Source organism: Leptonychotes weddellii, chromosome 6 (genome assembly GCF_054177405.1).
Source record: "Leptonychotes weddellii isolate Sample4059 chromosome 6, ASM5417740v2, whole genome shotgun sequence".
Classification (NCBI taxonomy): Eukaryota; Metazoa; Chordata; class Mammalia; order Carnivora; family Phocidae; genus Leptonychotes; species Leptonychotes weddellii.
Window position 1 is genome coordinate 109279539 of NC_138374.1, and position 26777 is coordinate 109306315.

Below are 26777 nucleotides of genomic sequence, written 5' to 3' on the forward strand. Positions count from 1 at the left end.
TTGAGACAGTGCTACATATCCATCAGAATGGCTTAAAAAAAAAGACAGTGTCAAGTGTTGGTGAAAACATGGAGCAACTGGAATTCTCATAAACCATATACTTACTGGTTGGAATGCAAACTGGCACAATTACCTTGGAAACTATTCAGTAGTGTCTACTAAAGTAGAACATATGCATATCTTATCAGCCAACAATCCCGTGGCAAGGCATATACCCAAGAGAAATAAATGCATATGGATAATGAAAAATCATGAACAAGAATTTTCAGAGCTTTTATTCATTATAGATCCAAGTAAATATAAACCAAGTGTCCATCAAAGTACAATGGATAAATTGTGGTATAGTCCTATGAAAATTAAAAGAAACAAACCCATTTCTATGGATGAATCTCATAGACATCATACTGAGTGAAGTAAACCAGACAAAAAAAAAGAGTACATACTGTATGATTCCATTTATATCAAGTTCAAACAGGCAAAACTAATGGTGATAGAAGTCAAAATAATGATTATTTTGCAAGGAGGTTATCAACTGGGAGGGACCGGAGAAGATACTTCTGCAATTTTGGTACTGGTAACATATTAATAACTTTATATTAATCTGAGTGGTGTTTACATAGATGTATTCATTTATAAAAATTCATTGAGCTGTTCATTAAGATTTGGGTACTTTACATACAGCTTAGAAAATTCTACCAAGTCTAAAATCAGGCCCTAAATTTATCAGCTTTAATGCCTATTTTAAGTAAATGCATTACATTTCAACAAGACTACTGCTAAGAACTGATGTAATCACTACTCTGAGAATTACAACAAGCAAAACACATATTGGATGAGAGTAAGCCATTTACAAAAGAAAATCTTGTATCTCTATTCCAACCAATTTCCCTAATTGTGTGGTTTGAAAACATCAGATAGATAAGAGGTTAGTCAAAGGTAAACATGATAAATTAATTCATTCAACAAATACTTATTAAGCACCTACTATTTGCAAGTCCTGGGCTAAGCACTGATCATATTACTCATTTGAACCAATTAAGTATACTGACCTGGCCAAAACTGAAACCAATCCACTAGTTATAGCTCGCCTAGAGAAAGAATATATTACCAGAAAAGGAAAGGTCTATATGGAATCTAGTTAAGGGGATTCCAAAAAAACATGAATCTGTTTCTTAAAAAAAGCAGTACAGATAATGCACTAAGGGTATCCTGGCTAGGGAAAAAGAATCTGGGGAGCAAAATTATTCTGGTCACAAGAGAGGTACACTATTACAAGGGTAAGGATGATTCAGTATCCTTCACCATTTCCTTGATAAATTATTCCATAAAATTACTACCTAATTTTACTCTATATTTTTCTGCTTAATAAATTTAGCAACTTTGCTTCCTTGATTAGAGAAAAAGGATACCTTGGCTAGTACACTATTCATTCTCTAAAAGGTGAATAAAAAGCTGACATTCTCGTGAATCTATTTCCAGTGGTTATTACAAAGAACTCCTAAGAGTATTTATAACTCTCAGTGTACAGACATAAAAGTGAGTTTCTGGACCTATAAATCTCAGGAATGGACCGGGAAATATGGAAACCAGTTTGTCGAAGGGCCACACTGTGAAGTCCTGTCTGGTAGCCTGCTGATTACTTTAGATTAGAAGTTGGCAAACTATAGCCCGAAAGCTGAATACAGCCTCTTGCCTGTTTCTGTAAATAAAGTTTTATTGGAATGTGGCCATGTTTATTTGATTACACATTGTCTACAGTTGCTTTCATGCTACAGAAGCAGAGCTGAGTGATAGAGACTGGCCCACAAAGCCTTAAATATTTATTATCTAGCTCTTTACCAAAGAAGTTTACTGACCTCTGCTTTAGGTGATTTCTCCCTCTCATTTCATAACTGCCATAATCTTTGTCTTATTCTGTAATAGAGCTCATTTCTGCAATTTTCAATGGGCAGAGTGACTTGTCCCTAATTCCAACTAACTGAGATATTCAGAGATGGAAATTCCACATTGTCATTGGTCACTGACTAATTACTATAAATCAATGGTTTATTGATTTTTATAAAAAATTTTTTTATAAAAAAATTTTATAAAAAATTTTTATAAAAAAATTTTATAATTATAAAGCCAGCCCTTATTAAGTTTCTCCTCTAAAATAATTCCTGCAGTTTTACAATTCTTAAATCATCAATGGTCTTGAATTAACTTTCTGTAAGTTCATCATTTCTTTCAAACCATGAGTTTATTAAGCTTATTATTTATAAATAATATGGAAGATAGCATTAATATGATTTCCTCATTTTATATTCCTATGTATGTACCCCCAAATTATGACTTTTTCCTTTGGAGGGGGTTGTATTTTATTTTTAACAGCAGCACCGTATAAGTAATAAATTCTTTGGTATTGAAATTTCCCAAATCCAGTTATTTTCCATTCTGATATTTATGAAATCAGTTATTTTTCTCTTCTAGAACAGCAGCTTGACAAAATCCAAATAAATATAAAACAGCCATAAATGCATAAATAAGTTTCTTTTTTAAAAAGAAAGAAAGGAAAGGTTTAAGAATTGTTAATTTCTATGGGAAGTCAAACAAGGACTATGATAACATATAAGAAAGAATCCAACAGAGTCTATATTTCAAAATATGGCAGCATTACCAAGGGGGAAAAAATAAAGGTTTAGAAAATGATTATCTTCTGGAGAGCAGCTGAAGCAAATCATTCTACTGTAACTACCCACAAATCACAACTGACTATGTGTAAAGGAAAGTATACAAGAGTAACTTGGTTAAGCAAGATGATCAAATCCTATCTGATTTATTCTTTTAAAAGAGGAAAAAAAAAAAGGAATGTCTTCAGAGAGTTACATAGATACAGAGCAAATATAAACATCCAGAAAAGGGGAAAATTAGAGCTAAACATTGAGTAAATTCCCTATGAAGAAAAATTTGCCCCAACTTTACAAAATAATATTAAAAAATATTGAAGCTTACAGAGAATCAAAAGGCAGAATATCGCTCATTCATGACATCAATTTTAATAAAATAAGTAAAAATCGTATGGGGAAAAGACAAAAAAATTTAACCAAGAACAACAAAGTTTAAATGTCCATATTTTACTCCTGAATAATTACACAAAGATATAAATAAAGTACCCATTAGCTTTTACCTGAATGCGTCCGAAAATGCATTTCTAGACTTGATTTGCCTTTAAAAATTTTCTTACAAACGTCACATTGATGAAAGGTTGCTTTGTATCTAAGAAACATAAAAAGGGTTGAGTTTTCAATATAACTTTAATAACATAATGAAAATAGGTTACATTTACAAAATTTACATATAATTCTCACATTAATAAAGCATAGAAATCCAAAGGAATGTGGAAATACTTTTAAAGTACCAACCTTACCTCTGGCTCTTCCTCCTCCAATTACATTCAACATACAAATTTGTAAAAAGAGGTCCTTAGACTTTTAACTTTAAACCACTTACTTTTAAGATTTAAATCACTGGACTTCTGTATTATTATTATTTGCTATTAAAAATATCAAAGGAAAAATTATAGGGACAGAAACAGATCAATGATGGATTGAAGGAAGAAAAAAGGAGTTGAACAAAAAAGTCTGGTGGAAATTTAGGGGTGATGGAACTATTCTGTATCTTGACTGTGGTAATGATTACATGACTACATGCATCTGTCAAAACTTGCAGAACTATACACTACAAACAATGAATTTCTCTGCATGTAGAGTATAACAATTAAATTTAAAAAATAGATGCTGGGGATGAATGAAGAGAAACTACAGCAACTTCAAAACGTGCCTTCATCAAAAAGGTGACACTGCTCTAATTGGTTCACTTAATAACACAAATAATAAATACTACAAACTTGAACTTAAATTTTATATCTAAATTTTAAAAGAACAAGATACCAGCCCTTTATTTTTATTACAGATTAATAGACATAAAAAGCTATAAAGTACTCAAAACTACCTTATCACGCAGTAGAGAGCAGTACCTAAGAATATGTGTTCGTGATTTAAACAATCCTAGACTCCAATTTCATTGTGAAGGATTGTGAGGATTAAGATATTTGTAAAATGATTCGCATTTAAGTGGTGGTTATTAGAAAGCCTACCATCTCACCTTGGAAATAATTCATATCTGATGAGTACATGCCAAATAATTAACTCAAATATAGGCTACTATAATGTTCTGTAAGACAGTTTGCTTTTAACAGATCTACTGAGTCTTACTGGAATGTTTAGCATATCGTTACCAATATTCAATAGCAATAGTACGCCTAAGGTTTCAAATGCCACTCATACTTTTCAAGTCATTCAACTCAACATTTACAAAGTGGCTACAAAAACTCCATGCAAGGCCCTGTCTTCCAGAAACTTACTTCTACTTGATGAAATAGACATTTAAAAAGATAATCTAGATTTAGTGACTTGGGAGTGTCACTGATAACTTAGCAAAAGACTTGTAACCAGTATACTTGGTTTGTCTTATTCTGTTCATATCCATAGTAAATACAAACAGAGATACAAACAGGGTCACCATGGGCACACACACAGAGACACAGAGGTACTCAACTAGGGGCAATTTTGCCCTGCATGGGGTATTTAGCAATGCCTGAAGACATTTTTGGTTTTCACAACTGGGGGTAGGTAGGTGCTACTGCCACTACTAGATAGAAGCCAGGAATACCAATAAATAAACATTCTAGAGTGCACAGGACAGCTCCCCAACAAAGAATTATCTGGCCCAAAATGTCCTCCCCTTAGCTATGGCTAAGAAATCATGGTCTATACCATGAACGGAGTGAAGTTTTAAACATATATATGCTCACAACACTTTAAATGTCTCACAGTGAACATAGGATAAAGGTAAAATGTACAAAGACCTCGATGGGTCAGGCCCTATATATGTACCTCTCCCTTCTCACATGGATGCTAGAGTATAGATTTTCCAGGATAGGAGTGATAAACAGTTCCAAATGAAGGTGAGATGCCCAGTGTGAAAAGGACCTAAAAATGTCTATTGGAGTTGGCAATAAGGAACTTATACTGACAGCAATTTAAGAGGTGAAGTCAGAGGTCATATCGCAACAGCTTATTACAGTGAATGGAAAGTGGAGAAGTAGATAAGGATACTGAAATAGAGTCACCATTTTAAAACGTTTAAAAGGGAAGAAGAAACATTAGAAAATAATGGGTAGGAGGAGGGGTGCTAACCTTAAGCACTCCACATTCTTTCCCTGGATAATCTGCTTTTATGTATTCACATATAAATCTTTATCCACAGGTGAGTCTTCACTCTTGAGATTTAGACTTACATTTACCTATCACATTTTACGTTTGAGTTTCCATTAAGCAGCTCAAAGTCAATACACACCAAACAATTCATCATCTCCCTTTGTAAACTTAGTCCATCTTCTGTTTTCTCTATCTCACTGGCCAGTTTATCACCCACCCACTTGAAAAGTGGAATTCCTTGAAAACAGGAATTATCCATGACTACTCCCATTATCTCAAAAAACTAAGTATTTTTCAAATAAGTACCTTCTACTATTTATTACTAATGCTACTCCCGAGATAGGCCCTCACCATCTTTTTCCTAAATTCTAGCAGCTTTCTAACTGGTTGATTTACTTGCCTCGATTTATCCACTACAAATCCAGCCTCCCTACACCAATAAGAGTGATCTACCCCAAAAGAAATCCAACTGTGTCACCCTCTTGTTTAAAATCTTCAGTGGCTGTTTATCACATAGGAATAAGTACTGGTTCCATAAAGGCTTCATATTCTAGATCCACCATTAGGCAACCCTTGTAGAAAGTGGAACCTACAGCTTCTGGTTCCATAACTATCTAGGCCAGTAGATAGGCCCACAGGCTCTTGTGGCAGTGAGGGAATCCCAAAATTCTTTCATAGGGTTTATAAGATCAAAGTTATTTTCAAAATAATACCATAACATTATTTGCCTCTCTCGTTGTGTTGACATTTACACTAATGACATATACAAAAGACATGGGAGGTAAAAGTGTCAGTACCTCAGCTCTAAACAAGGTAGTGGTCCCAAAATGTACTAATCGTCATTGTGCTCCTCACTGCCAGGCACTCACAGAAAGAAAAGAAAAATGTGGTAAAGGAGTTAAATTACTAATTTTTCTCAGTTTCAACCTTTCAGACTGTGGCCTTTGTAATGTTCTCTGCGATGGAGTGGCAAGACACAGCACTTCCACCGCACACCGAAGTACCTGAGTCTGAGTGGTGGGCTGAAGGAGCCACTTCCTTCACGAAATACCATTTTACTTGAAAGAATGAAAGACAAGAAAGAAAAAAAGACAAGCCACAGTTACAGACTTGAGTATTTGGCAGATATTTTCTTGAAAATTAAAGGAAGTAAAACTGTTACTTCAGTATTTGTCATCAATGATAAAGTTTGAGCTTTCAAGCTAGTATAAAAATTCTGGAGAACTTGCAGATGCCCTTGTGATGTTGACAGCTTCCCAAAACTCCTTTCTGAGAGACTAGAGGCAATATTAACAAATGTGATTTGTTGATCCTGTACCGTGAAATGTGCTAACATTTAGAAAATTGGCATAATTTAGTGAACCCATATTTTCCAAATGACAAAAGCATCATATTACAATTTATGCATAGGTAAAAAAATTCATTCAAGTACAAGACCAATAGACTGTAACAGAGTATGAAAACTTCATTAATCTTGTTTCAGATTGCACCTTGCAACTACCTTTAGGAAACTAGCACTTAAACAGTTTTAGTGTAGTAGCAAAGACTAATAACCACAATTATCTAAGACTGCTATCATAATACTCCTTCTTTTACCAACTATGTATAGAGAGGCTAGATTTTCTTCGTTTACTTCAAATAAAATAATGCATGGCAGCAGATATGATAATCCAACTGTCTTCTATTAAGCCATAAGAGAGATTTACAAAAATGTAAAACATGCCAGTCTTAATATTTTTAACTTGTTTTGTAAAGTAGCTATTCTTCACAAATTGCTTTTCATGTGAGCATGTGATGCGTATATTACTATTTTTAACTGAATTAATAAATAAGTACTGAATTTTTTCTCAATTGAATTTTTAATATGATTTATATAATTTATTTAAATAATATAATTTTTATATTGTAATTTATGTAACAAGAGCTCCTGAGATACTGAATAATTTTTAAAGGTATAAAGGGGTTGAGAAAAAGTTATAGACCCTCAGGAACAAGTGAGTCTGCAGTTCAGTCTCTTTTCCACCCATTCATACAATATGTTGAAATTCTTATTTCCTTTAAAAAAAAAAGATTTTATGTATTTATTTATTTGAGAGAGAGCGCACACAAACGACAGGAGAAACAGAGGAAGAGGGACAAGCAGACTTTGAGCTGATCACAAAGCCTGACGCTGGGCTTGATCCCACGACCCCGAGATCACCTGAGCCAAAATCAAGAGCTGGATGCTTAACCGACTGAACCACCCAGGTGCCCCCTTATTTCCTTTTCTATACAGCATCATGTATATCTTTCTATCCTAGCACTTAGCAGGATTCCTATTATCTCATGAATAAAAGAATTCAATGACTACAATGAATACATTGATTCAATGAGTGAATCACTGAACAAAATCAGTGAAAGAAAATATAAACCAGTATGTGAAAATACAAAAAATGGATACAAATCAGCACTTCCTACTCTTCTTCAAAGTGGTCTATCACTTACTGCATTTAAAGATACTATGTATATTTTGTTGATGATGCTCAGTATATTAACCTAAGTTTCTTGGCACCTATTACTTAGCATTTGTTCCAAACACCTAGTCCAAGAACATGGATTCTCTGAACATTTTACACTCAACAACTCATCTCAGTTAAACCTGAATACTAAATTTTATTAAAAAGCTGGTGTTCAAAAGAAAAAAAAGAGACCAAAAAACAGACTCTTAGAGAATAAACTGATAGTCACCAGAGAGAGGTGGGCAGGGGGAATAGGTGAAATAGGTTCGGGATTTAAGAGTACATTTATCATGATGATCACTGAGTAATGTATAGAACTGTTGAATCACTATATTGTGTATCTGACACTAATATTGTATATTAAATATATTGGAATTAAAAAAAAAGTTGGTATTTAGGATAGCACATGCCCCCTTCAAATAAAATACCATTTTAAATGCTCAGTCTGGTTAAAAAGAAATCTAAATTCTGACTAGAAACATGTCCCAATAATTGCTCTTATTAAGTATAATATATAGGGCAGCACATTTATACTTTTAGGTAAAAGCCACAGCAACCAAAGATAAATGAAATGCCCAAAGAATTTCAAGATTTTATATTAGTCATTAACTTCAATGTCTACCACCTCTAGCCTTAAGTCAACTGAAAACAAGTAAAACAAAAATGTTTCACTGAATTCCGTTAGGTCAGCAGAGAAGCTATAGAAGCCAGAAAAAAGAGAGCTAGTTAACCTATCCCCAATTAAACAAAATAAACTATGAGACAAGTTATAACTTTCCTCTAATCTATACTTATCCAATGTAGTAATTATGAGAAACTGCTTTTTCACTTACTTTTGCCACACTTTCTCTCCCAGGTGTACACTTTTGTAATGAACAGTGAGATGATCCCTACGACCAAAACATTTTCCACATTCTTCACATTGATGAGCCTTCTCACCTTAAAGACCCAAATATTTTGATTATAATATGCAATTCAGTTTTCCCCCAGAAATATATTATCAAACAGTAAGATAACATGATGGGAAATATACCAGAAAAGTAAGGCCACCCTTTATTCTGGGCTATTTGCTTTATATTCCTTACTCAAAAACCTTTCTTCAGTGAACCTATGCTTATTTTAATGGATGTGAGCCCTTTTCCCTCACTTGGAAAAGGAATGAATAGGGTTTTTGCTGTAGACTTCAAATCTTACCTTTCAATGTAACAGGACAAAATAAATGAAATTACTTCAAAACTCAGTAATTTTTTAGGAATATAGTAAGTCTAGATGTCAAACACTTCAAATGAAAATACAATGAATCAAGAAGAGGCTGTTTTACTGTTAATAAAAAGGACCTGAACATTTTCAGATCTTTGTACTTTATTTTTATTTTTTTTAAAAGATTTCATTTATTTATTTGAGAGAGACAGTGAGCGAGAGAGCACAAGCGGGGTGGAGGGGCAGGGGGAGAGAGAGAAGCAGACTTCCCGCTGAGCAGAGCCCGACAAGGGGCTTGACCCTGGGATCATGACCTGAGCTGAAGGCAAATGCTTAACCGACTGAGCCACCCGGGCATCCCTTTTTGTATTCTATTTTTAAAATATTTTTCATCTATGGGGATTTCATACATTTATTTGTAATGAGCCAAAATACAAATATGAAGTAAAATTCTAGATGAGTCCCATTTCTCATCTCTGTTCTTCAGTTTCAAAGGCTTGGCCTTTAAAAATCACTGTCTCAACTTAATCCAGATTCAATTAAAGCATGTGATCTCTAGAATTAGGAATTTAGAATTCTCCTCCTAAAAACGAAAATGCGTAATTTCAGTGAGCATCTCTTAAAGTGTTGATAACAACTGCATCCTTCAACCTCACTGGGATCATTTAAGAAAATAATTATATCTGTTGCATACTTTATACTTAGATTATGTTTATAATAATAATAATCACCTGTTCTACTGTGCTCATAGAGATGGCTCTTTCCCATTATTGTGCTCATATAGTTGGCTCTCTTAGCACTTCCTGAACATCAATCTGAGAGGAAAATATGAAAGAAAGCCCCAGAATATGAAAATTATAAATATGGTATAAAGATCTGAAATTGATCAGGATTATTAAGGTACTCTTTTCCAAAGATAGAGTTTCAAAAATTCACTATTACATAAACTTTAACACCCAATTATAATCATTTCTCTTCAAATATGTTTTGCTAACTGCTTTCAAATCCAATCAAAATGAGCAATGTTATCTTGGCATCTCCATTTAGAGAAATGTCAATATCAATTATTGAATACATCCACAAAATATGCAAAATGCAAATTTTGACAATTTTATTAAAACAAACATCAAAATATAGTCTGTAGTCATAAAAGGCAACCAAATGATTAAAATTACAGTGAACAAAAACATGTCATAAAATTATGTCCCTTTCAGATATTTAAAAAAAAATTTTTCAGAGTCAGCATTATCAATGTCAAATTATTAAAATTATAGCCAACATAAACATGATGTAGTATGTCCTCTAGCAGGTGCTTTATTAAAGGCTTCTGTGAACATCATTACAAAGTACACCTTACCTGAATGTATTTTTTTGTGCTTTGTAAGATGGTCATGACGAATGAACGTTTTCCCACATTCATCACATTCATATCTTTTATCATCGTGATGTACTCGTAAGTGAAGTCTATAAAGAAAAAAAAACAACTGAAGACCATAAAAACTGGTGACACCAAAGGTAAAATCCTGATTAACTCTAAATAGGGAAACTGGACTCACTCACCCTCATACATTATTTGCTCCACTTCTATGACTTTCCTCTTTCCCCACTCTTTCACTATCTAACTCCAGGGTTCCTACTCAGCTCTTTCAAAAAAACACCTCAACATTTGCACATACACTACGTCTACATGACCTTCCTTCCTGACTTAAATCTACTTCACTGAACATACTAAATGTCTAGGGTTGTTATCTATCTGACTGGTGGAGTTTCAGAGATAGCAAAAGTAGGAATAAGTCAGAAGGAATTAGAATCAGACAAATGGGGTGACTTAAACTCACAATACAGCAAATAATTAAGAATTAACCCTTTTCTGGATGACTGATACCACTTACAAATCGATAGATGAGAATTTAGCAGATTTTATAAGTAATCAACTTTCTGACAATTACATTCTGCTACTTTTCTTCACACTAACCAAAGTTAGTTCATTTTATAGTCACCCAAAGACAGATTATAAAAGCTTTAAATTATTAAAATTCATTTAATTTGAATTATTTTTAGCACCATAATCCTCCCATCTATATATATCCCAGTGAAATGAATAGCTTTCCCATTCAAGTTGCCAAAACAGATATTGATTCCATAACTAAAACCAGTAAACCAACTGAGCTGCATCTAAAAAGGACCCATTATGTTTAAAATTTTTTAAAAAGAGGTAAAAGAAGTAAATAATAAATGTAAGTGTAAAAATTAAAGCCTTAAGATTAAAAACCCTAAGAGCATTAATAAACATGTAAAATGTACACATCTCACAGTAGGCAGTCACTTAATCAATTATTCAGGAAAAAGTCAACTTTTCATAAACTTCAAATGTGGTCAAGGATTCAGCTATAAAAACAGTTACACAGGTTACAACTAATACACAGAAGACTTTCCAAAACTGAGAGTCCTAGAGTTTTCAATTTTGCCATATTTCATACCAAAATATTTTTTTGATAATCAAGAGTAATGAAATACACTAAGGTTAGAATATCAGAGTTTTAATGAGTTTTGAATCAAAGAAAAGTAATGAAATAAACATTTAAATGACAGTGACTTGGACAGTAAAGCATTTAGCAAACTTGCTGATGAAATATTTAATATTTTGTACTATAGAATAAAGACTATTAAAAGTTGTAATGTGGGGGAAAAGTCTGTAAAGTTTTTTTGTATAATTTTGTTTACTGTAAGTGCTAAGAAATATTTTAATTCAATAAACAACTAATGCAATGATAAAACAGAATTAAAATAATTTATCTTACCTAATATAGGGGAAAAATGGCTTGACTTACCTGTATGAACTTCCATGACGGAAACTTTGCCCACAAATACTACAAAGATGAGGTTTTTCTCCACTGTGGATTCTCAAATGTTCTTTCAAAGTAGTTCTGTGTTAAAAAATATACATTTATCTAGAGACTTTTTTAATGTCATTATTTATATTAAACATAGGTTTCCAGGAGTGCCTGGGTGGCTCAGTCAGTTAAGCATCTTACTCTTGATTTCAGGTCAGGTCATGATCTCAGGGTTGTGAGATCAAGCCCTGCATCGGGCTCCATGGTGGACGTGGAGTCTCCTTAAGATTCTCTCTCCCCCTCTTCCCCTGCCCCTTCCCCTGCTTGCAATTTCTCTCTCTCTCTCTCTCAAACATGGTATTCAGAAAGCTTACTAGAAAGGTATTCAAGCTAACAGATATTATGACAATTTTCCCTTTCTCCTACAGTATTTTTGCTTTTTACTGGATTAGTCTCACCAGCATATAATCACGCCTGCTTTGTCTCTCTTCTTTATTTTTTTTATTTTATTTTTTTAAAGATTTTATTTATTTATTCATTAGAGACAGAGAGAGAAAGGCAGAGGGAGAAGCAGGCTCCCAAGGAGCAGGGAGCCCGATGCGGGACTCGATCCCAGGACCCTGAGATCATGACCTGAGCCGAAGGCAGACGCTTAACCATCTGAGCCACCCAGGAGCCCTGTCTCTCTTCTTTAAACACACACACACACAAAATTAACTTTGGCTTCCTTTGCCATCAGTTTGCTCAAAGATTTAACTATATAGCTTAAGCAGCTATCAAGGAGTACAATGAAAAATGCTCAATTGTTACTACTGCATTAAGTAAAACTGATGTGAATTTTAACAGAGAAAATTTAATAATATATAAGCCAACCCAGTTTATCAGTGCTATTCCTTTCAAATATGTGCTCAGTACCTGTGAAAAGAATGTTTTAAGGCAAAGAAAGCTTTACAGGTACTTGTAACTTCCAGATGCCACTGTGAAAAGGGGAAACCATATAAAGAATACAATTACGGTCATTCCTAAATCTTCCAGTCCTACTGACCTGGGATGGACTTGTTTTGTTTTTTTTTTAAGATTTTATTTATTTTTTTGACAGAGAGAGACACAGTCAGAGAGGGAACACAAGCAGGGGGAGTGGGAGAGGGAGAAGCAGGCTTCCCGTGGAGCAAGGAGCCCGATGCGGGACTCGATCCCAGGACCCCGGGATCATGACCCGAGCCGAAGGCAGACGCTTAACCGACTGAGCCACTCAGGCGCCCCTGGGATGGACTTGTTAAAATAAAAAACAGAGGCCAGCCTTGAAAATTCCCCAAACAAACAAAACCAGTTTAGTCCCATAAACAAAGCCTAATGTAGCTTATTTTGCAAGGATAACTTGTCCTGGGTCATTTGTTTATGCCTCTGAAAATCATAGGCAAAACTTAAACTGTTTCCCAAGGTTGATGTGAGGTAACCATTTACCAATTCCCTATCACTTAAGAAAATCCTAATGTCACAACCAACTACTGTGAAGAATAAACAGTCACTGCTTTCTCATTTTTAAGCTGCATATAACAATATAGCCGAGTCTCATTCTGTGTTCTGGTTTGAGTGCTCCTGGTTTACAAACTGTCTTTTTACATATGCACAATAAGCTTTTACTAATTACTACTTTGGTGATTCATTGGTTTTGCTTCTGTTATTTCTGAACTTTTGGCAGGCTATTGTATAACCATTGCTGCTCCAAATACATAGCAGCATTTCCTATAGTTCTAACACTCGGAGATTTCCTACATATGTAAAGTGCTGAGTAAGGATAGACAAAGTTATTTTGGGAGGAAAGAAAGAAAAGGCAATGTGTCTGACCTTTGCAGGCTTTTGACTGTTTCTACTACTTGGTTTTTATTTTAATCCCACATCTAGTGAGTGTTAAGGCTGAACCTGAAATGAAGGCAGATCTACGCCAGTAGATGGTGCTCTTCTACAAGGCCCACCAACACTGGACAGATGCGTCTGCAGGTATATTCTGCTTTGTGGAAATTATCCCTAAAACTATTCCGAGACCCCTACCTACTAAGTAATTTAAAGTAAAAAGATGGAGAGATTGTCTTAGTTTTTGGTTTGCTTTTTGTTTTTATAGAAAGACCTTTAAGAAAAAAAGAATGTATAATGCATAAAATAAACTGTATCCATCTGTAGGCTAAGATCAAGTGTAGCATATTGGTTTTCCTATTTTACCATCACATCAATTTGATATTTTAAGAATGTGGCATTTCTAATGTTTTAAAATTATGGAACTTTTATATACTGAAGGATATAAAATGTATACATATTGTTTAAAGAATGCTATTATTACACTTAAATGCAGGATAAGACCTAGAATATTGCTATACCTTAGAATGCCTCTACATGTTCCTCCTTCATCTCTCAGATAACCATTTATGTTAACTATTCCCTTTCTTCTTTGTTTTACTACTTAGTAGTATATATCACTAAACAATATACTGTATATTTTTGAAAAACCAAGTAGCAAGCACAAATCTAACAATATTGCCACTATTAGCTAAAGAGCCCACAAGATAGTATGAACATGGTCTCTTTATCAAAGTCTGGCTGTAGCTTGCCTGAGCATTGGCAAGAGTCCTTTCCAACATGTCAGCGGGTAAAGTCATAAATAAATACTGGAAAAGAGGGCTCATCACAATGTGAGCATCTGACAATCTCGAATGGATCAGGTACTAGAAGTCTGGCAGAAATACAGCCAAAGTAAAAAGGCTGATGTATATATTTTGCTTCTAAACTTACTATGAACTACCTCTAATTCTCACAGATAGGTCAAAAAAGAATACTTCTATGAAATGAAACAAGTGTCCTCAGTTAAATCAAGTAGCAAGGCAAAAATATCATAGTACAATGGTGTATGCTAGTATACTAGCATAAGGTACTATACAGTGGCAGAGTATAGATAAGAATTTGAATCAGGGAGAGGGAAACAGGGAGCTGCTATTCAATGGGTATGAAGTTTCAGTTATGCAAGATGGGTAAATTCTAGAGGTCTGCTGTACAACATTGTGCCTTAACACAATAATAATACTGTATTAATAATACTGTATTGTAACTTAATAACAATACTGTATTGTGCACTTAAACATTTGTTAAGAAGGTAGATCTCATGTTAAATGTTCTTACCATAGAAAATAAAAAATAAATTTTGGGGTCAGACCTACTCTCACATTCTGTCCCCTAGTTAAAAGAGGAAACATGCCAGCAGGGATCTTAGCAGTGACAACCCTCAATCTGTCATGGGGCATTACTACTACTAGTGCGGACTGACTACCCATTGTTACACATATACTGCACATCTCACAACCTGGAAACTTCATGCACCATCCTCCTATGAATTCCTTTTGCCTCTTTCCAGTATCAGAATTTCTATTTCCTGTAGCCTTTGTCTTCCTCTTCATCAGTTTACTTTCTCATTCTGGTGAAGCATACCCTTTAGTTGCTTCATGAGAAAGTACATCAAAGGCCAACTTTTTGATATCATGAAAAATGTCAATGATCCTCAGACTTGATTGTTAGTTTGACTAAGAACAGAATTCTAGGCTGGAAATAATTTTCTTTATGAATCTTCAAAGTAAAACTGTATCATCTTATTTCTAGTGTTGCTGTTCAGAGAGATGTCCAAGTAATTCTAATTCATAATTCAACATATGTAATTTTCCCTGAACAATCAGAAGCATACAGAAGCTTCTCTTTGTCCCCAGTGTTCTGAAATATCACAGTGATGTATCTTGGAGTAGGTTTATTTTCATCCAATGTCCTAAGCATTTGATGGGTAATTTTAGTCTGGCAACTCATGTCCTTCAGTTCTGGGAAATTATCTTGAATTATTCAGTGACGATTTTTTCCTTTGCTATTTTCATTGTTCGCTCTTTCTTTCTGGACCTCTTGACTGGTTCTCTAATGTTCTAATCCTTATTTTACACTTCTGTACCTTTTTGCTCTACCTTTTGGGAGATTCCCTCAACTTTGTTCTTCAATCCTTCCATTAGGGTCTTTACTTTGTCTATCATGCCTTGAATTTCTGGGAGCTCTGATTTGTTATAGCACCCTGTTCTTGTCTAATGGATTCTAGATCTTCAACTGGGGATATTCATAATATGAATATTTCTCATGAAGCAACCAGTTGTTTATTTCTTTTTTTGAAAGTTTTCTTCTTTCTGAATAATGTTTCCTTCAAGATTGTTTTTTCTTCCCGAATTGTGTTAGAATCTAGCTTCCATGTTAAATGATTTCGTTCTGTGTTTAATTCTTCTGTCCATGATTATATGTGATAGACTAAAAAGTAGATGGCACAATCAAAGAGCATGCATAAGTGGGCCTTGATGACTAGGTTCACAGTAGGTGACCTGAGTGTACTATTTGTTATGGAATATATTTGCCCTCTGGGTGCTCAGATTTTCAGGGAATTGTTTTCTAATCTAATGCCTGGGGGGTAAAATCTAAAATCCAAGACATCAGCAGGGATAAGGCCTGTGGCTCACTGCTTTCAGCATTCAGAATGCATTCATCATATAACAACATGGTATACTCCAGTCCAGATATCTGCTAAATAGGGATAGGGGTAGGTGCTCAGCAGCAATGACCTGTGTGGGTGGCAGAAAAAAATCCAAATAATCTAACTTCTAAAGAAGTTTTTACTTAAGTGCTCCCTGTTCTGCCTCTCCTTTGCCCTAGTTCCAGAGGTATCTGATACTGCCCACTCCTACACCTTTTGTGGATTCTATGATGTAAACTATGTTCTCGATTTCTCCATTGCCACCTTGGGATTTGTCTTTCTTAGATCTGCTAAGTCAGTTCCCACTGATCCACCTGCTTTCTAGCTCCCGAATCTGTGTTGCTCTTGTCACATTTCTGTTCTTCCTGTCTTTGTAGCTTACTGTCTTTTAAATCAATCAATAACCTTTAATGTAGTTTTAGTGGGGTTTCAGAAAGAGACAAAGTTGTATCTATGTGAAATTTACCATCTAAACCTGCAAATCCTGACTTTATATCATCTTCTATCGCATTTTACATAATTTCTTCTTCTGTCCTTAAATTTCAAATTAAAGTATAATTTTAAGTATCTTATATCTTGTATTACCCTAATCCTTATAAACTTACTCGTTAATTATTTCTATATAACAGTTACCAGGATTTTTCTGGGTGTGTAGTAAATTCCTCACCTTTCTCGTACTGATTTTCCACAGATAAAGCAAGTCCATTTTCTCTTTCCACCATGGGTACATTCTATATGGCGTTTCAAATTTCCAGTGTCATTAAACTGGCGACCACATATATCACATGGAAAAGGACCTAAAAAGGAAAGAATATATATTTAAAGTTTAAAGAATAGATACTAAGTTAAATTTAATAGGATAGGTATGTTATGAATATATATCTACCACTGTAAGTGCATATATTATAACACAATGCAGTTATTCATTTATAGTTTTCTCTTCTCTTCTAGATTATTTATTCCTAGAAGGCAAGTTACACCTGCCTTCTCTATCATCCCTATATGCCTAGAGCTGAGTTTACAGTGTGGCATCTAATATAGTAATGCTGTATAATCTAATGGGTTAATAAATTGAAATGGCCAGTTCCTAGTTTGAAATCAGACTGGAACAAAGTAAAAAATGTTGTATACCAGATTTCTGGGAAAAGAAGGTACTGAGAAACTTTGGAAGAATAAACAAAGGACTTCAGAGAGTTGATAAAGTGGAAATGAACTGTTGTTCCCCAAAACCACAAATTTTTAATGATGTTGCCTAGGTTGAAAATACTGTAGACTCTACTGTGAACTCTAGGTGAGGAGAAATTAATTATAATAGAACAATGGAAAAAAATGGCATTTGGACACTGAAATTCAGAAGCATATCTATAAGCAGAATTGTTCAGTAGCCACAGTAGTTTTGGGCGAGTTTCAACATGTTTTTGAGATGACCTCAAAATGTATTATCTTTAACATACTCTCATTTAAAATCTCTAATATTTCCTCTTTCATGAGATCTGAGCCTTTTATTCATTTATTAACTAATTCAACAAGTATTTATTGATTCTTAATTCATATCTAACACTGGGTTAAGTGAAGCAGTGCTATGGAAAATCCCTCACCTCCTTACATCCCTCCCCCCCAAAAAAAAACCTCCAAGAAGGTGGAAAAAAGGAGATTCAGCATTTGCACAGCTAAAGATAAACAGATGAAGCAAATAAAAGCAAAAAGTGCCAAGATGAGTACATTATGGCAAGTGTATATTAGGCAAAGAGTGAAATAACTATACCTATTTTTGAAGGCTCCAGCTGAGTGAAGAAAGAAAGGAGCATTCTCCTTCATGTTCAGTTACTTACCAGTTTTCCAAAGGAAATACCTACGTTCTTTCCCCTATATTAGATACCCAGTTTTGCATGCAGCTAAACCTCCTTGAACTTGTATTTATGAAGCTATGCTGGGAAGGTACTAAAGCAGTTTTCATGCCAACTCTCTAAATAGGATAAAATTAGAAGATTTGACTTTAAAGCCAACTATGATTTTTATACTTATACACAGAAATATATTATTCTTCTACCCTAACTGTTCAGAGTATTTCTTAGAAATATCTCCCTCTGATTTACAGAATATATAATCCTAATGTAGGTAGTGTAAGTATGTCCTTGAATAACCTAAAGCAGTAATACACAGGTGTGTGGTATGTGGACCAGCATCATCAGCATCAACCTGGGAATGTGTTAGAAATGCAAATTCTTGGGCCATACCTCAGACCTGAACCACTCACCTAGCATACAGTGATTCAAGTAAACAGAAGCATAGAGGTGTGATATGTGTATACATAAAATGTATATACTACATATTATATATATATACATATATTATACATATATAAAACATATGCACACATAGTTCTAATTCAACCATCTTTTGAGGAATGCTTTCTTCAACAATTCTGTTATCAGTTCAAGGATCTGCTTGTATAATTTTACTGACAGGAAAATAACTATTGTGCAAGATAAGTTACTTCAATTTATAAGTTCCAATACTTTAAAAAATTTCTAAATTGAAACTAAACCTATACCTTAGGATATCCACTTAATATTCTTAGAATGCCTATGTATTTACTAAATGATGTATTTAACAAATGTTGAAAGAGAAAATCAGGAACAGAAAAAGAAGTGGAAGCAACTATGTTAACCATAAAAATTATTATATTTTGCTATGATGTTTCTATAACATGGGACAAAAAAAGATTACCTATGGTTTTCATCTCAAAAAGGAAGAAGCCCACCAATTTCCCAGGAGAAATTCTTTTTCCTGGAACTAATGTATAAAGAAATTTCTCACATGCCTCATGCGATCATGAACATGTCTCCAACTACAGTTCTAGTAAGTATAAAAACTGCCTCATATGATGGCTTCTTAGAAATGCTGATGAAATACTCTGATAGAACAACTTACTAAAGGCAATTCAAAAAGTACTAAGAAAATAATCTTCCAGCATACATATCTTATATACTAGAATTGCAAAGATTAAAGGTTCCTTATTGCACAATTTTTCTACCTTTCCCAGACAAAATATTTCAAGGTTCTTTCATGTAATTTTAAGACCCTGGGTCACTGTAATTACCCACCTCTTGAGAATGTACTTGTCAATATCCATCTTGAATGTGGTATCCAGAAATGAATGCAATATTACAGATGAATTTAAAATCAGTGAGATAATTACCTCCCTGATTTTGAACAACAGATTTTTATTAACATAGTTTAAAACTATAGTGGTTTTTGTCAGTCATATGATATTATTGGTTCAGATTGTGCCTAAAAAGCTTCTGCTTTTAAGTCCATCTGTAAATAGAAGAGTTTGGATTCTGTACCATTTTACAGTTCTGAAATCCCCAATGACTAAAAGTCAGATAATTCCCATGTTTATGACTTTGTATTTACTCTTAATTTTAACTTAATTTGTTTTAACCTTTTCCAAAGCACAAAGATTTTTTTTTTACATTTTTATTTCCTGCCATATCAACTACCCCTGCCAGCTTTATGTCATCTACAGATTTTATAAGCATTAAGTATCTATTTTCATCTGTCAATGAAAACATTGATCAGGACAGGGAAAAGGCTGCCTTCTGCTTGGAAGGCAGCTATGCTCACCACTATTATCACCAATGCTGCAGAGCAAATAGCCTCTACTTTGGATGACAGTAATTCCCTATCAGTATTAACTGTCACAAATGTACCTAATTGTACTACCATCTAGCACACAAATTTCCATCGTGACCATAAGCATTAGACAGAGGATTCGTCAAATACAATATTGAATGCCACATATACTAGGTTCATTTCATTCCCTGAAAAATGAGTTTTTCCAAAACAAAAATGCTTTATTCAAGCACTCACAGACCTACCCAACAATCAACTGTGAATAAATGCAGTTTATGACCACAGACACATCTGCCACCAAAACAGAAAATAAACATATTTACTCATCTGCAGGAATAGCAGCAAATCCAGTGTTCCTCCCAATTTATCTGACTTCCTTCTCCTAAAGTGGTTCAACAGCAGCAGGCTCCTCTAGCATGATGTGATAATCAATAATTGCTATGACTGGGGTGCCTGGGTGGCTCATTCAGTTGAGCGTCTGAGTCCTGATTTTGGCTCAGGTTGTGAGATGGAGCCCCATGTCGGGCTCCGCACTCAGCACAGAGTCTGCTTGAGATTCTCTCCTTCGCCCTCTGCCCCTCCCCCGCTAAAATAAATTAACAAAATCTTAAAAAAAATTACTTAAAAAATAACTGCTATGACTGCTCTTAGAAAAAGTGATTTGCTTACCCAGATGGAACTTTTCTTGATGCTTTAACCGTGCAAATCGTGATTTGAAATGTTCTTCGCAATAGGTACACTTAAAAGGTTTATCTTGAGAATGTAGAATCATATGTTCCTCCAAGTGTGGTCTTCGAGTAAAAGATTTCTTACAAATCTAATAGAAAATGTACACAAAATGTAAGGGAGACTGAATTAAAAATTAAAATACCAAGCTCATGATGTGAAATAAACATATAAATTCAAGTAGTTAGAGAGAAATTTCTCCCAACAGAAAAGTTACCAAAAGTATAATCAATTTCTCATTGTGCAGAAAAAAATGCCTTGGAGGAACTATAGTATGGAATTATTTTAAATTTGTACTAAAGGTAGCTGAATTTCAACTCCTTACATTTCGAATAGGCTAATTTCTAGGATTACACAGCAATCTTAGTATCTTAAGTCTAGTCAACATTTCTAAAATCCATTAAATTTGTATTTTAAATCACTTATATGTCATGAATAAAATGTTTTATTATTGTTGCCATATATTTAATTAGGAAAAAGAATAAGAAACCACAGAAAAATAATTTTAGCATTTATCTCTTAAAGTGGTCAAAAGGAAGAGATACAACTTTTTAAAGAAATCTGGCAGACATGAGATTTAAAAAGGGGGAGGTCAATGTAGGTTCATCATTGTAACAGATATATCACTTTGGGGGGATGCTGATAATGGGGGGTGACTATGCATTTGTGGAGGCAGGGGTATATGGGAAATCACTATCTTTCCTCAAAAATTATGCTATAAAACTTAAACTGCTCTAAAAAATAAAGTCTTAATTTTTTTTTTTATTAAAAAAGTTGGGGGAGAAGGGGCTGCTATCACAATGACGACGACAACAACAACAAAAAAACAACAATAATTATAGCATGTACTATATACCAGGCACAACGCTAAATAATTCATGGTTTATTTTACTTCTCACAATAATCCTATGAGGTAGATATAATTATTATAATCATTTTATAGCTGAGGATGATGAAGCTTAGCAAGGAGAAGAAAGCAGCTTATGTAGATTCAAATAGTTAATAATTAACTTCAATCCCCAGAAGCTGAAATCAGAGAAATGGTAATAATTTTGTTGTATACATAAACTGAAGTCTGAAAATAAGGAAGACAAATGATAGCTTGTGACTCCTTCAAACAATATTTACCTATATAATGAAAAAAGTACTAGGGGGTGTGGCAGGATATCTAAAAATTCTTTGCTACTACTGGAAAAAGAGAAACTAATCCCCATCCCCTTAAATCTGACCTGGCTGTAGTGACTGTTTGAACAACAGAATGTGTTGAAAGTGATGCTGTCTGATTTCTGAAGCTAGGCCATAAAAAGTCTGATAGTTTTGGGGTGCTTGGGTGGCTCAGTTGGTTAAGCATCTGACTCTTGATTTCAGCTCTGGTTGTGATCGTGGGTCATGGGACTGAGCCCCACGCCGGGCTCTGTGCTTGGTGGGGAGTCTGCTTGAGATTCTCTCCCTTCCCCTCTGCTCCTCCCCCTCTACTCACACGTGTTCTTGCTCTAAAAATAAATAAATCTTTTAAAAAAAAAGTCTGACAGTTTTTATCTAGGCTTCTTTGAGCTTAGCTACCATGACAGAAAGAAGATTAAGTAGCCTCATGAAGAGACTACTTGTGGAGAAGAATCAAGGTCCCTAGCCAACTGTCCTTGCTGAGCCCTTTGTCAGCCAACACCAAGTTCCAGTCGTGTGAGTGAGACACTTGGAAGTGGCTCCAAACCAAACCAAACCACTTATATCAGCTGAAAACAACTGAGTGACTTCAGTTGACACCATGTGGAACAGAATTACCTAGCAAAGCTGTGCTCCAAATGTAATTGTTGACCCACAAAATGGTGGGATATAATAAAACGGTTGTTAAAGACCACTAAGTTTTGAGACAGATAACCAGAAGTGGGGGGAAAATTCTAACATTTTAATTCCTACTTACACAGTAATGTCAGTTTATATACACAAATATAAGCACATGGTATGGTAGTTACATTAAAAATAAAAACTAAGATTTCCATCAGGTCCACCATCTAAAAACTAACCTCTATGGGGCTTAATTTACAAATATTAGGATAACTTTGCATAAAAGAAGGATTCTAAAAGTGAGATAAGCTAGGTTTATATTACTCTAAAATCTAATTACTTTCCCCAAAGGTAACATTTCATTTATTTTGGTTTTCTACTACAAATTCAAAGCTCTTACGTCACATTTCCAACTTTCACTCTTGGTCTTCTTAATGGAAATAAATTCTTGTGCATTTTCAGGGTGAAATCTACAAGAAAAAAAAGACTATTAGGAAAAGATTATATTAGTTAAGTCCATATTCCATATGATCTGTCAACAGTGATTATAAGAATCAGGCACTGATTCCTTTCATAAAGAGACAGGCACATGTAAATACCTTAAGAATATAGGTATTGCTAACATTTAAAAATGTGTATGTCTAAATTTATGCAGAAAAAGTCAAAGAAAAGTCTAATATTTTAAATATATTCAGGAACCTAGCTATTCACAGATAATCTTCAAGGTAATTCACTTGATTTTTTTTTGATCCAAATTTCAGTAAATTTCCTTTCTTAAAATTAAATATGCAATACTGTACTAAACATGCTTTCTTTCACAAATTTTTATACACTAAAGACAAAGTTGAGCATGAGGAGTAAGTTTCCTAGAGTTCTAAAACCATATATTTTGAAAATATACTTGTCAAAACCCAAAATAAAAAACAGGACAACCAAAATGCTGTCTTAAACCTCTATAGTTCTTGTTTCAACATCAAAAAACTTCATCTCAATAGCATTAATAAAAAACGAACTAACATTTATTGCTCTTAATAAATCTGTAATCAAATATATTTGCAATAAAAATTGTTTGGAAAATATTAAGCAAAGAAAGAATCGGAGACAAGCACTCCATGGATGTTTTTAGCTTACTCCATATTTAAATTAGAAGGCACAATAAAGTATATTATGGAAGCAAGATAATACTTGCCTCTTAACATGCTTGGCTAAAGTCTTCTTGCTTGCATGAAGTTTATTACAGTAAGGGCACTTGTGCTCCTTCTTATGAAATTCTGTTTCATTACTGTGCTTCTTTCTGTGAACAGTTAGGTTAGACTTTGTTGAATAGCGCTGGTGACAAATATCACACTCAAAGGGCTTCTCACCTGTGTGAACACGTGTGTGGCTCTCATATTTCCCTATAAAAAGAGATAAATTAAAATTAAATTCAGTACATTTAGTACAGTGACCAAAATTTGACAGTTGAATAAAATTTCATGATTAATAACATATTTAATACACACACCCACACACAAAAGTAGAAAAAAGTTTACCTAAATATGTATCTCTGATAAACTTCAAGACTTACTACTTTGATCTCACTGCTTTCCTTGAAAACTTGGGTCATTAAAAAAAAAAAAATTATTCATGTTTACACATTTTAAAAATCAAGACTTTGGTTGCCTGGGTGGCTCAGTTGGTTAAGCAACTGACTTCGGCTGGGGTCATGATCCCGGAGTCCTGGGATCAAGTCCCACATGGGGCTCCCCCTGCTCAGCGGGGAGCCTGCTTCTCCCTCTGCCTCTGCCTGCCACTCACTCTGCTTGTGCTCACTCTCTCTCTGTCAAATAAATAAATTTTTAAAAAAAAATCAAGACTTTGGGTAAATTTGCTTAAAATTCTGTTGGCAAATTCTCTGAACTTACTGAGGGTTCTAGAGGGGTGGGAGGTGGGAGGATGGATTAGCCTGGTGATGGGTATTAAGGAGGGCACGTTCTGTATGGAGCACTGGGTGTTATACGCAAACAATGAATCATGGAACACTACATCAAAAACTAATGATGTAATGTATGGTGATTAACATAACAATAAAAAAGAAAAAATAATCAAATATATATATTTTGGGGGCGCCTGGGTGGCTCAGTCATTAAGTGTCTGCCTTCGGCTCAGGTCATGATCCCAGTTGGGCTCCCTGCTTGGCAGGGAGGCTGCTTCTCCCTCTCTAGCCTGCTTCTCCCTCTCTGGCCTACCCCCTACTTGTGTTCCCTCTCTCGCTATCTCTATCAAATAAATAAATAAAATCTTTGAATAAAATAAAATATATATATTTTTCAATTTAAAATTGACTTTGATCAAAGTTCTACTCATCACTCAAGATTACTGTTTTTATACTTCACTTTTACTATGTATATGCATAAATAGAAATTTTCAGATTTGACAGTCCTTTTAAAAATACCTTAAAAAGGCAAAATAATATACTTATGTTTCTCATAATACATAACAGTTTTATCTATCTTCCCACAGAAAGTAATCTGGAAATGGTACCACATATCTAGATTACTCAACAAAACCTATACTTCATTACAGCATATTCATGTAAGATCTCTCCAACTTATAAGACATTAGAAAACAAGTAAATCACCTGTACTTGATGCATGCTTAACGCTAAACTGCTAAAGTCAACACATACAGGAAGTATCAAAGAAAGCAGGAAAAGGAAAAGATGAACTGGTATAATGCATAGACATCCAGAGTCATACTAATATGAGATTTGTATTATAATCTGAATACATATCTAAATTTTGTACAAATGTTACAGGTTTCTCCAGCAGGGAAAACAAAAACAAACAAACAAACAAAATCAAGAAATTTTAACATGGACTTTCCAGGGGAAAAGGTTACGATAAAAAATGAAATCAAAGGATATATTTTGGCTTAATTTTAAGTTTTTTCCTATTTAGACTAAAATTTTTTCACATCATTATTTAGAAATTTCTAAAGTCCAGAGACAGAACAGCATCACAGGTAAGGGCACAGACCCTGGGTCCATGTACCCAGATATAAATGCTGGCTCTTAAAATAACAGGCTATGGGACCTTGGACAAATAACCTTTCTATGCCTAAAATCTTTCTCAAGTGAAAATACGAAATGAAAATATTTACTACATAGGATTGTCATAGGAATAAATGAATCAATACACATTAAAGTACTTCTAACAGTGTCTGACACATTGTAAACTATCAGTTAATGTTTGCTATTATTACTCTGGAATGAAAGTTGTGAATGTGCACATCGAGAGTAGTAGAAATTTCAACGAAGGACACTTCTGAGCAAAAAGCAATAAAAATAAGAAAAAATATATTGGTAAGAACAGCAGTTTTCAATTAAAAGCTTAGCTTTGCTCTGCAAAATAAGTGTATACATTTTTATTCAGGCCAAAGCTAATGTAAAAGTGTAGCAGCATTTCAGTCATATACTTAGAAAAAATTCTATATATGTCATGGAAATTAGAAAAAAAAAAAATTCCAGACCACTAAAGAAAAAAGATAATCACAATTATTTTTCTACTTAGTAAAATAATTTACTTAGTAAAATAAATGAGTTCACCAATCTATTACATATATCTATGTATGATTAAATTTATTAAATTTAATAAACACATAGTATATTACCCAAAATTAATTCCACTGCACTTACATAAAGAACACCTAGGAAAGGGAACCAAAGTATTTTCCTCAAGGGAGGGGGAAGGCTGACAATTACAGGCAAAGAAAAATAGAAGTATGATGAAAATCTATTAGGTATTTATGTACAGACCACATAGATGATGTCGATGCATTATTTACATACATGTAGTCAAAAAACTCAATGTTTGGTTACCTGTTAAATTAGCTATGTGATCTTAATTAAGCTAATAATTTAACCTCTCTGAGTTTATTAATACTGCATGGGGTTGTGAAAAGTACACGAGTTAATATATACACAACGCTTAAGACATTCTAGCACATAGTAAGCACTAATAAATATTAGTCATTTACTACTATTATTACATGGTTACTAGTCATAGTGCAGACATGTAGGTATACTTCAAATATAAATATGGATATAGCTGATTTATGAATATACATTAAATAGATCAAAGTGGGGTTTCAGCTGAGAACACTGTAAGAACTTCACTTTTTCCCCTTGCCATTGTTAAAATGGCCTAGTATTTCTGTCCTCTCTCTGCCACTGCTGGGGCATACTCTCCATTTACACATGCATACACATACCCTACCATCACCACTTCCTCTGCTGTGTTCAAGGGATGAGATT

At 34.2% G+C, this 26777-nt stretch overlaps 1 protein-coding gene across 1 annotated transcript in view; it reads right to left on the reverse strand.

Annotated features, from left to right (window-relative positions):
- The window catches only part of ZBTB41 (zinc finger and BTB domain containing 41), a 48893-nt gene that overhangs the window by 14395 nt on the left and 7721 nt on the right, over positions 1-26777 (reverse strand). Inside the window, exons 3-10 of the mRNA XM_006734062.3 lie at positions 23673-23880; positions 22884-22953; positions 20642-20789; positions 17001-17130; positions 11788-11883; positions 10314-10420; positions 8590-8695; positions 3167-3255 (exon numbers count right to left, since the gene is read on the reverse strand). Of these exons, the coding sequence (XP_006734125.1) occupies positions 3167-3255; positions 8590-8695; positions 10314-10420; positions 11788-11883; positions 17001-17130; positions 20642-20789; positions 22884-22953; positions 23673-23880 (954 nt within the window). The remainder of the gene's footprint in view (positions 1-3166; positions 3256-8589; positions 8696-10313; positions 10421-11787; positions 11884-17000; positions 17131-20641; positions 20790-22883; positions 22954-23672; positions 23881-26777) is intronic.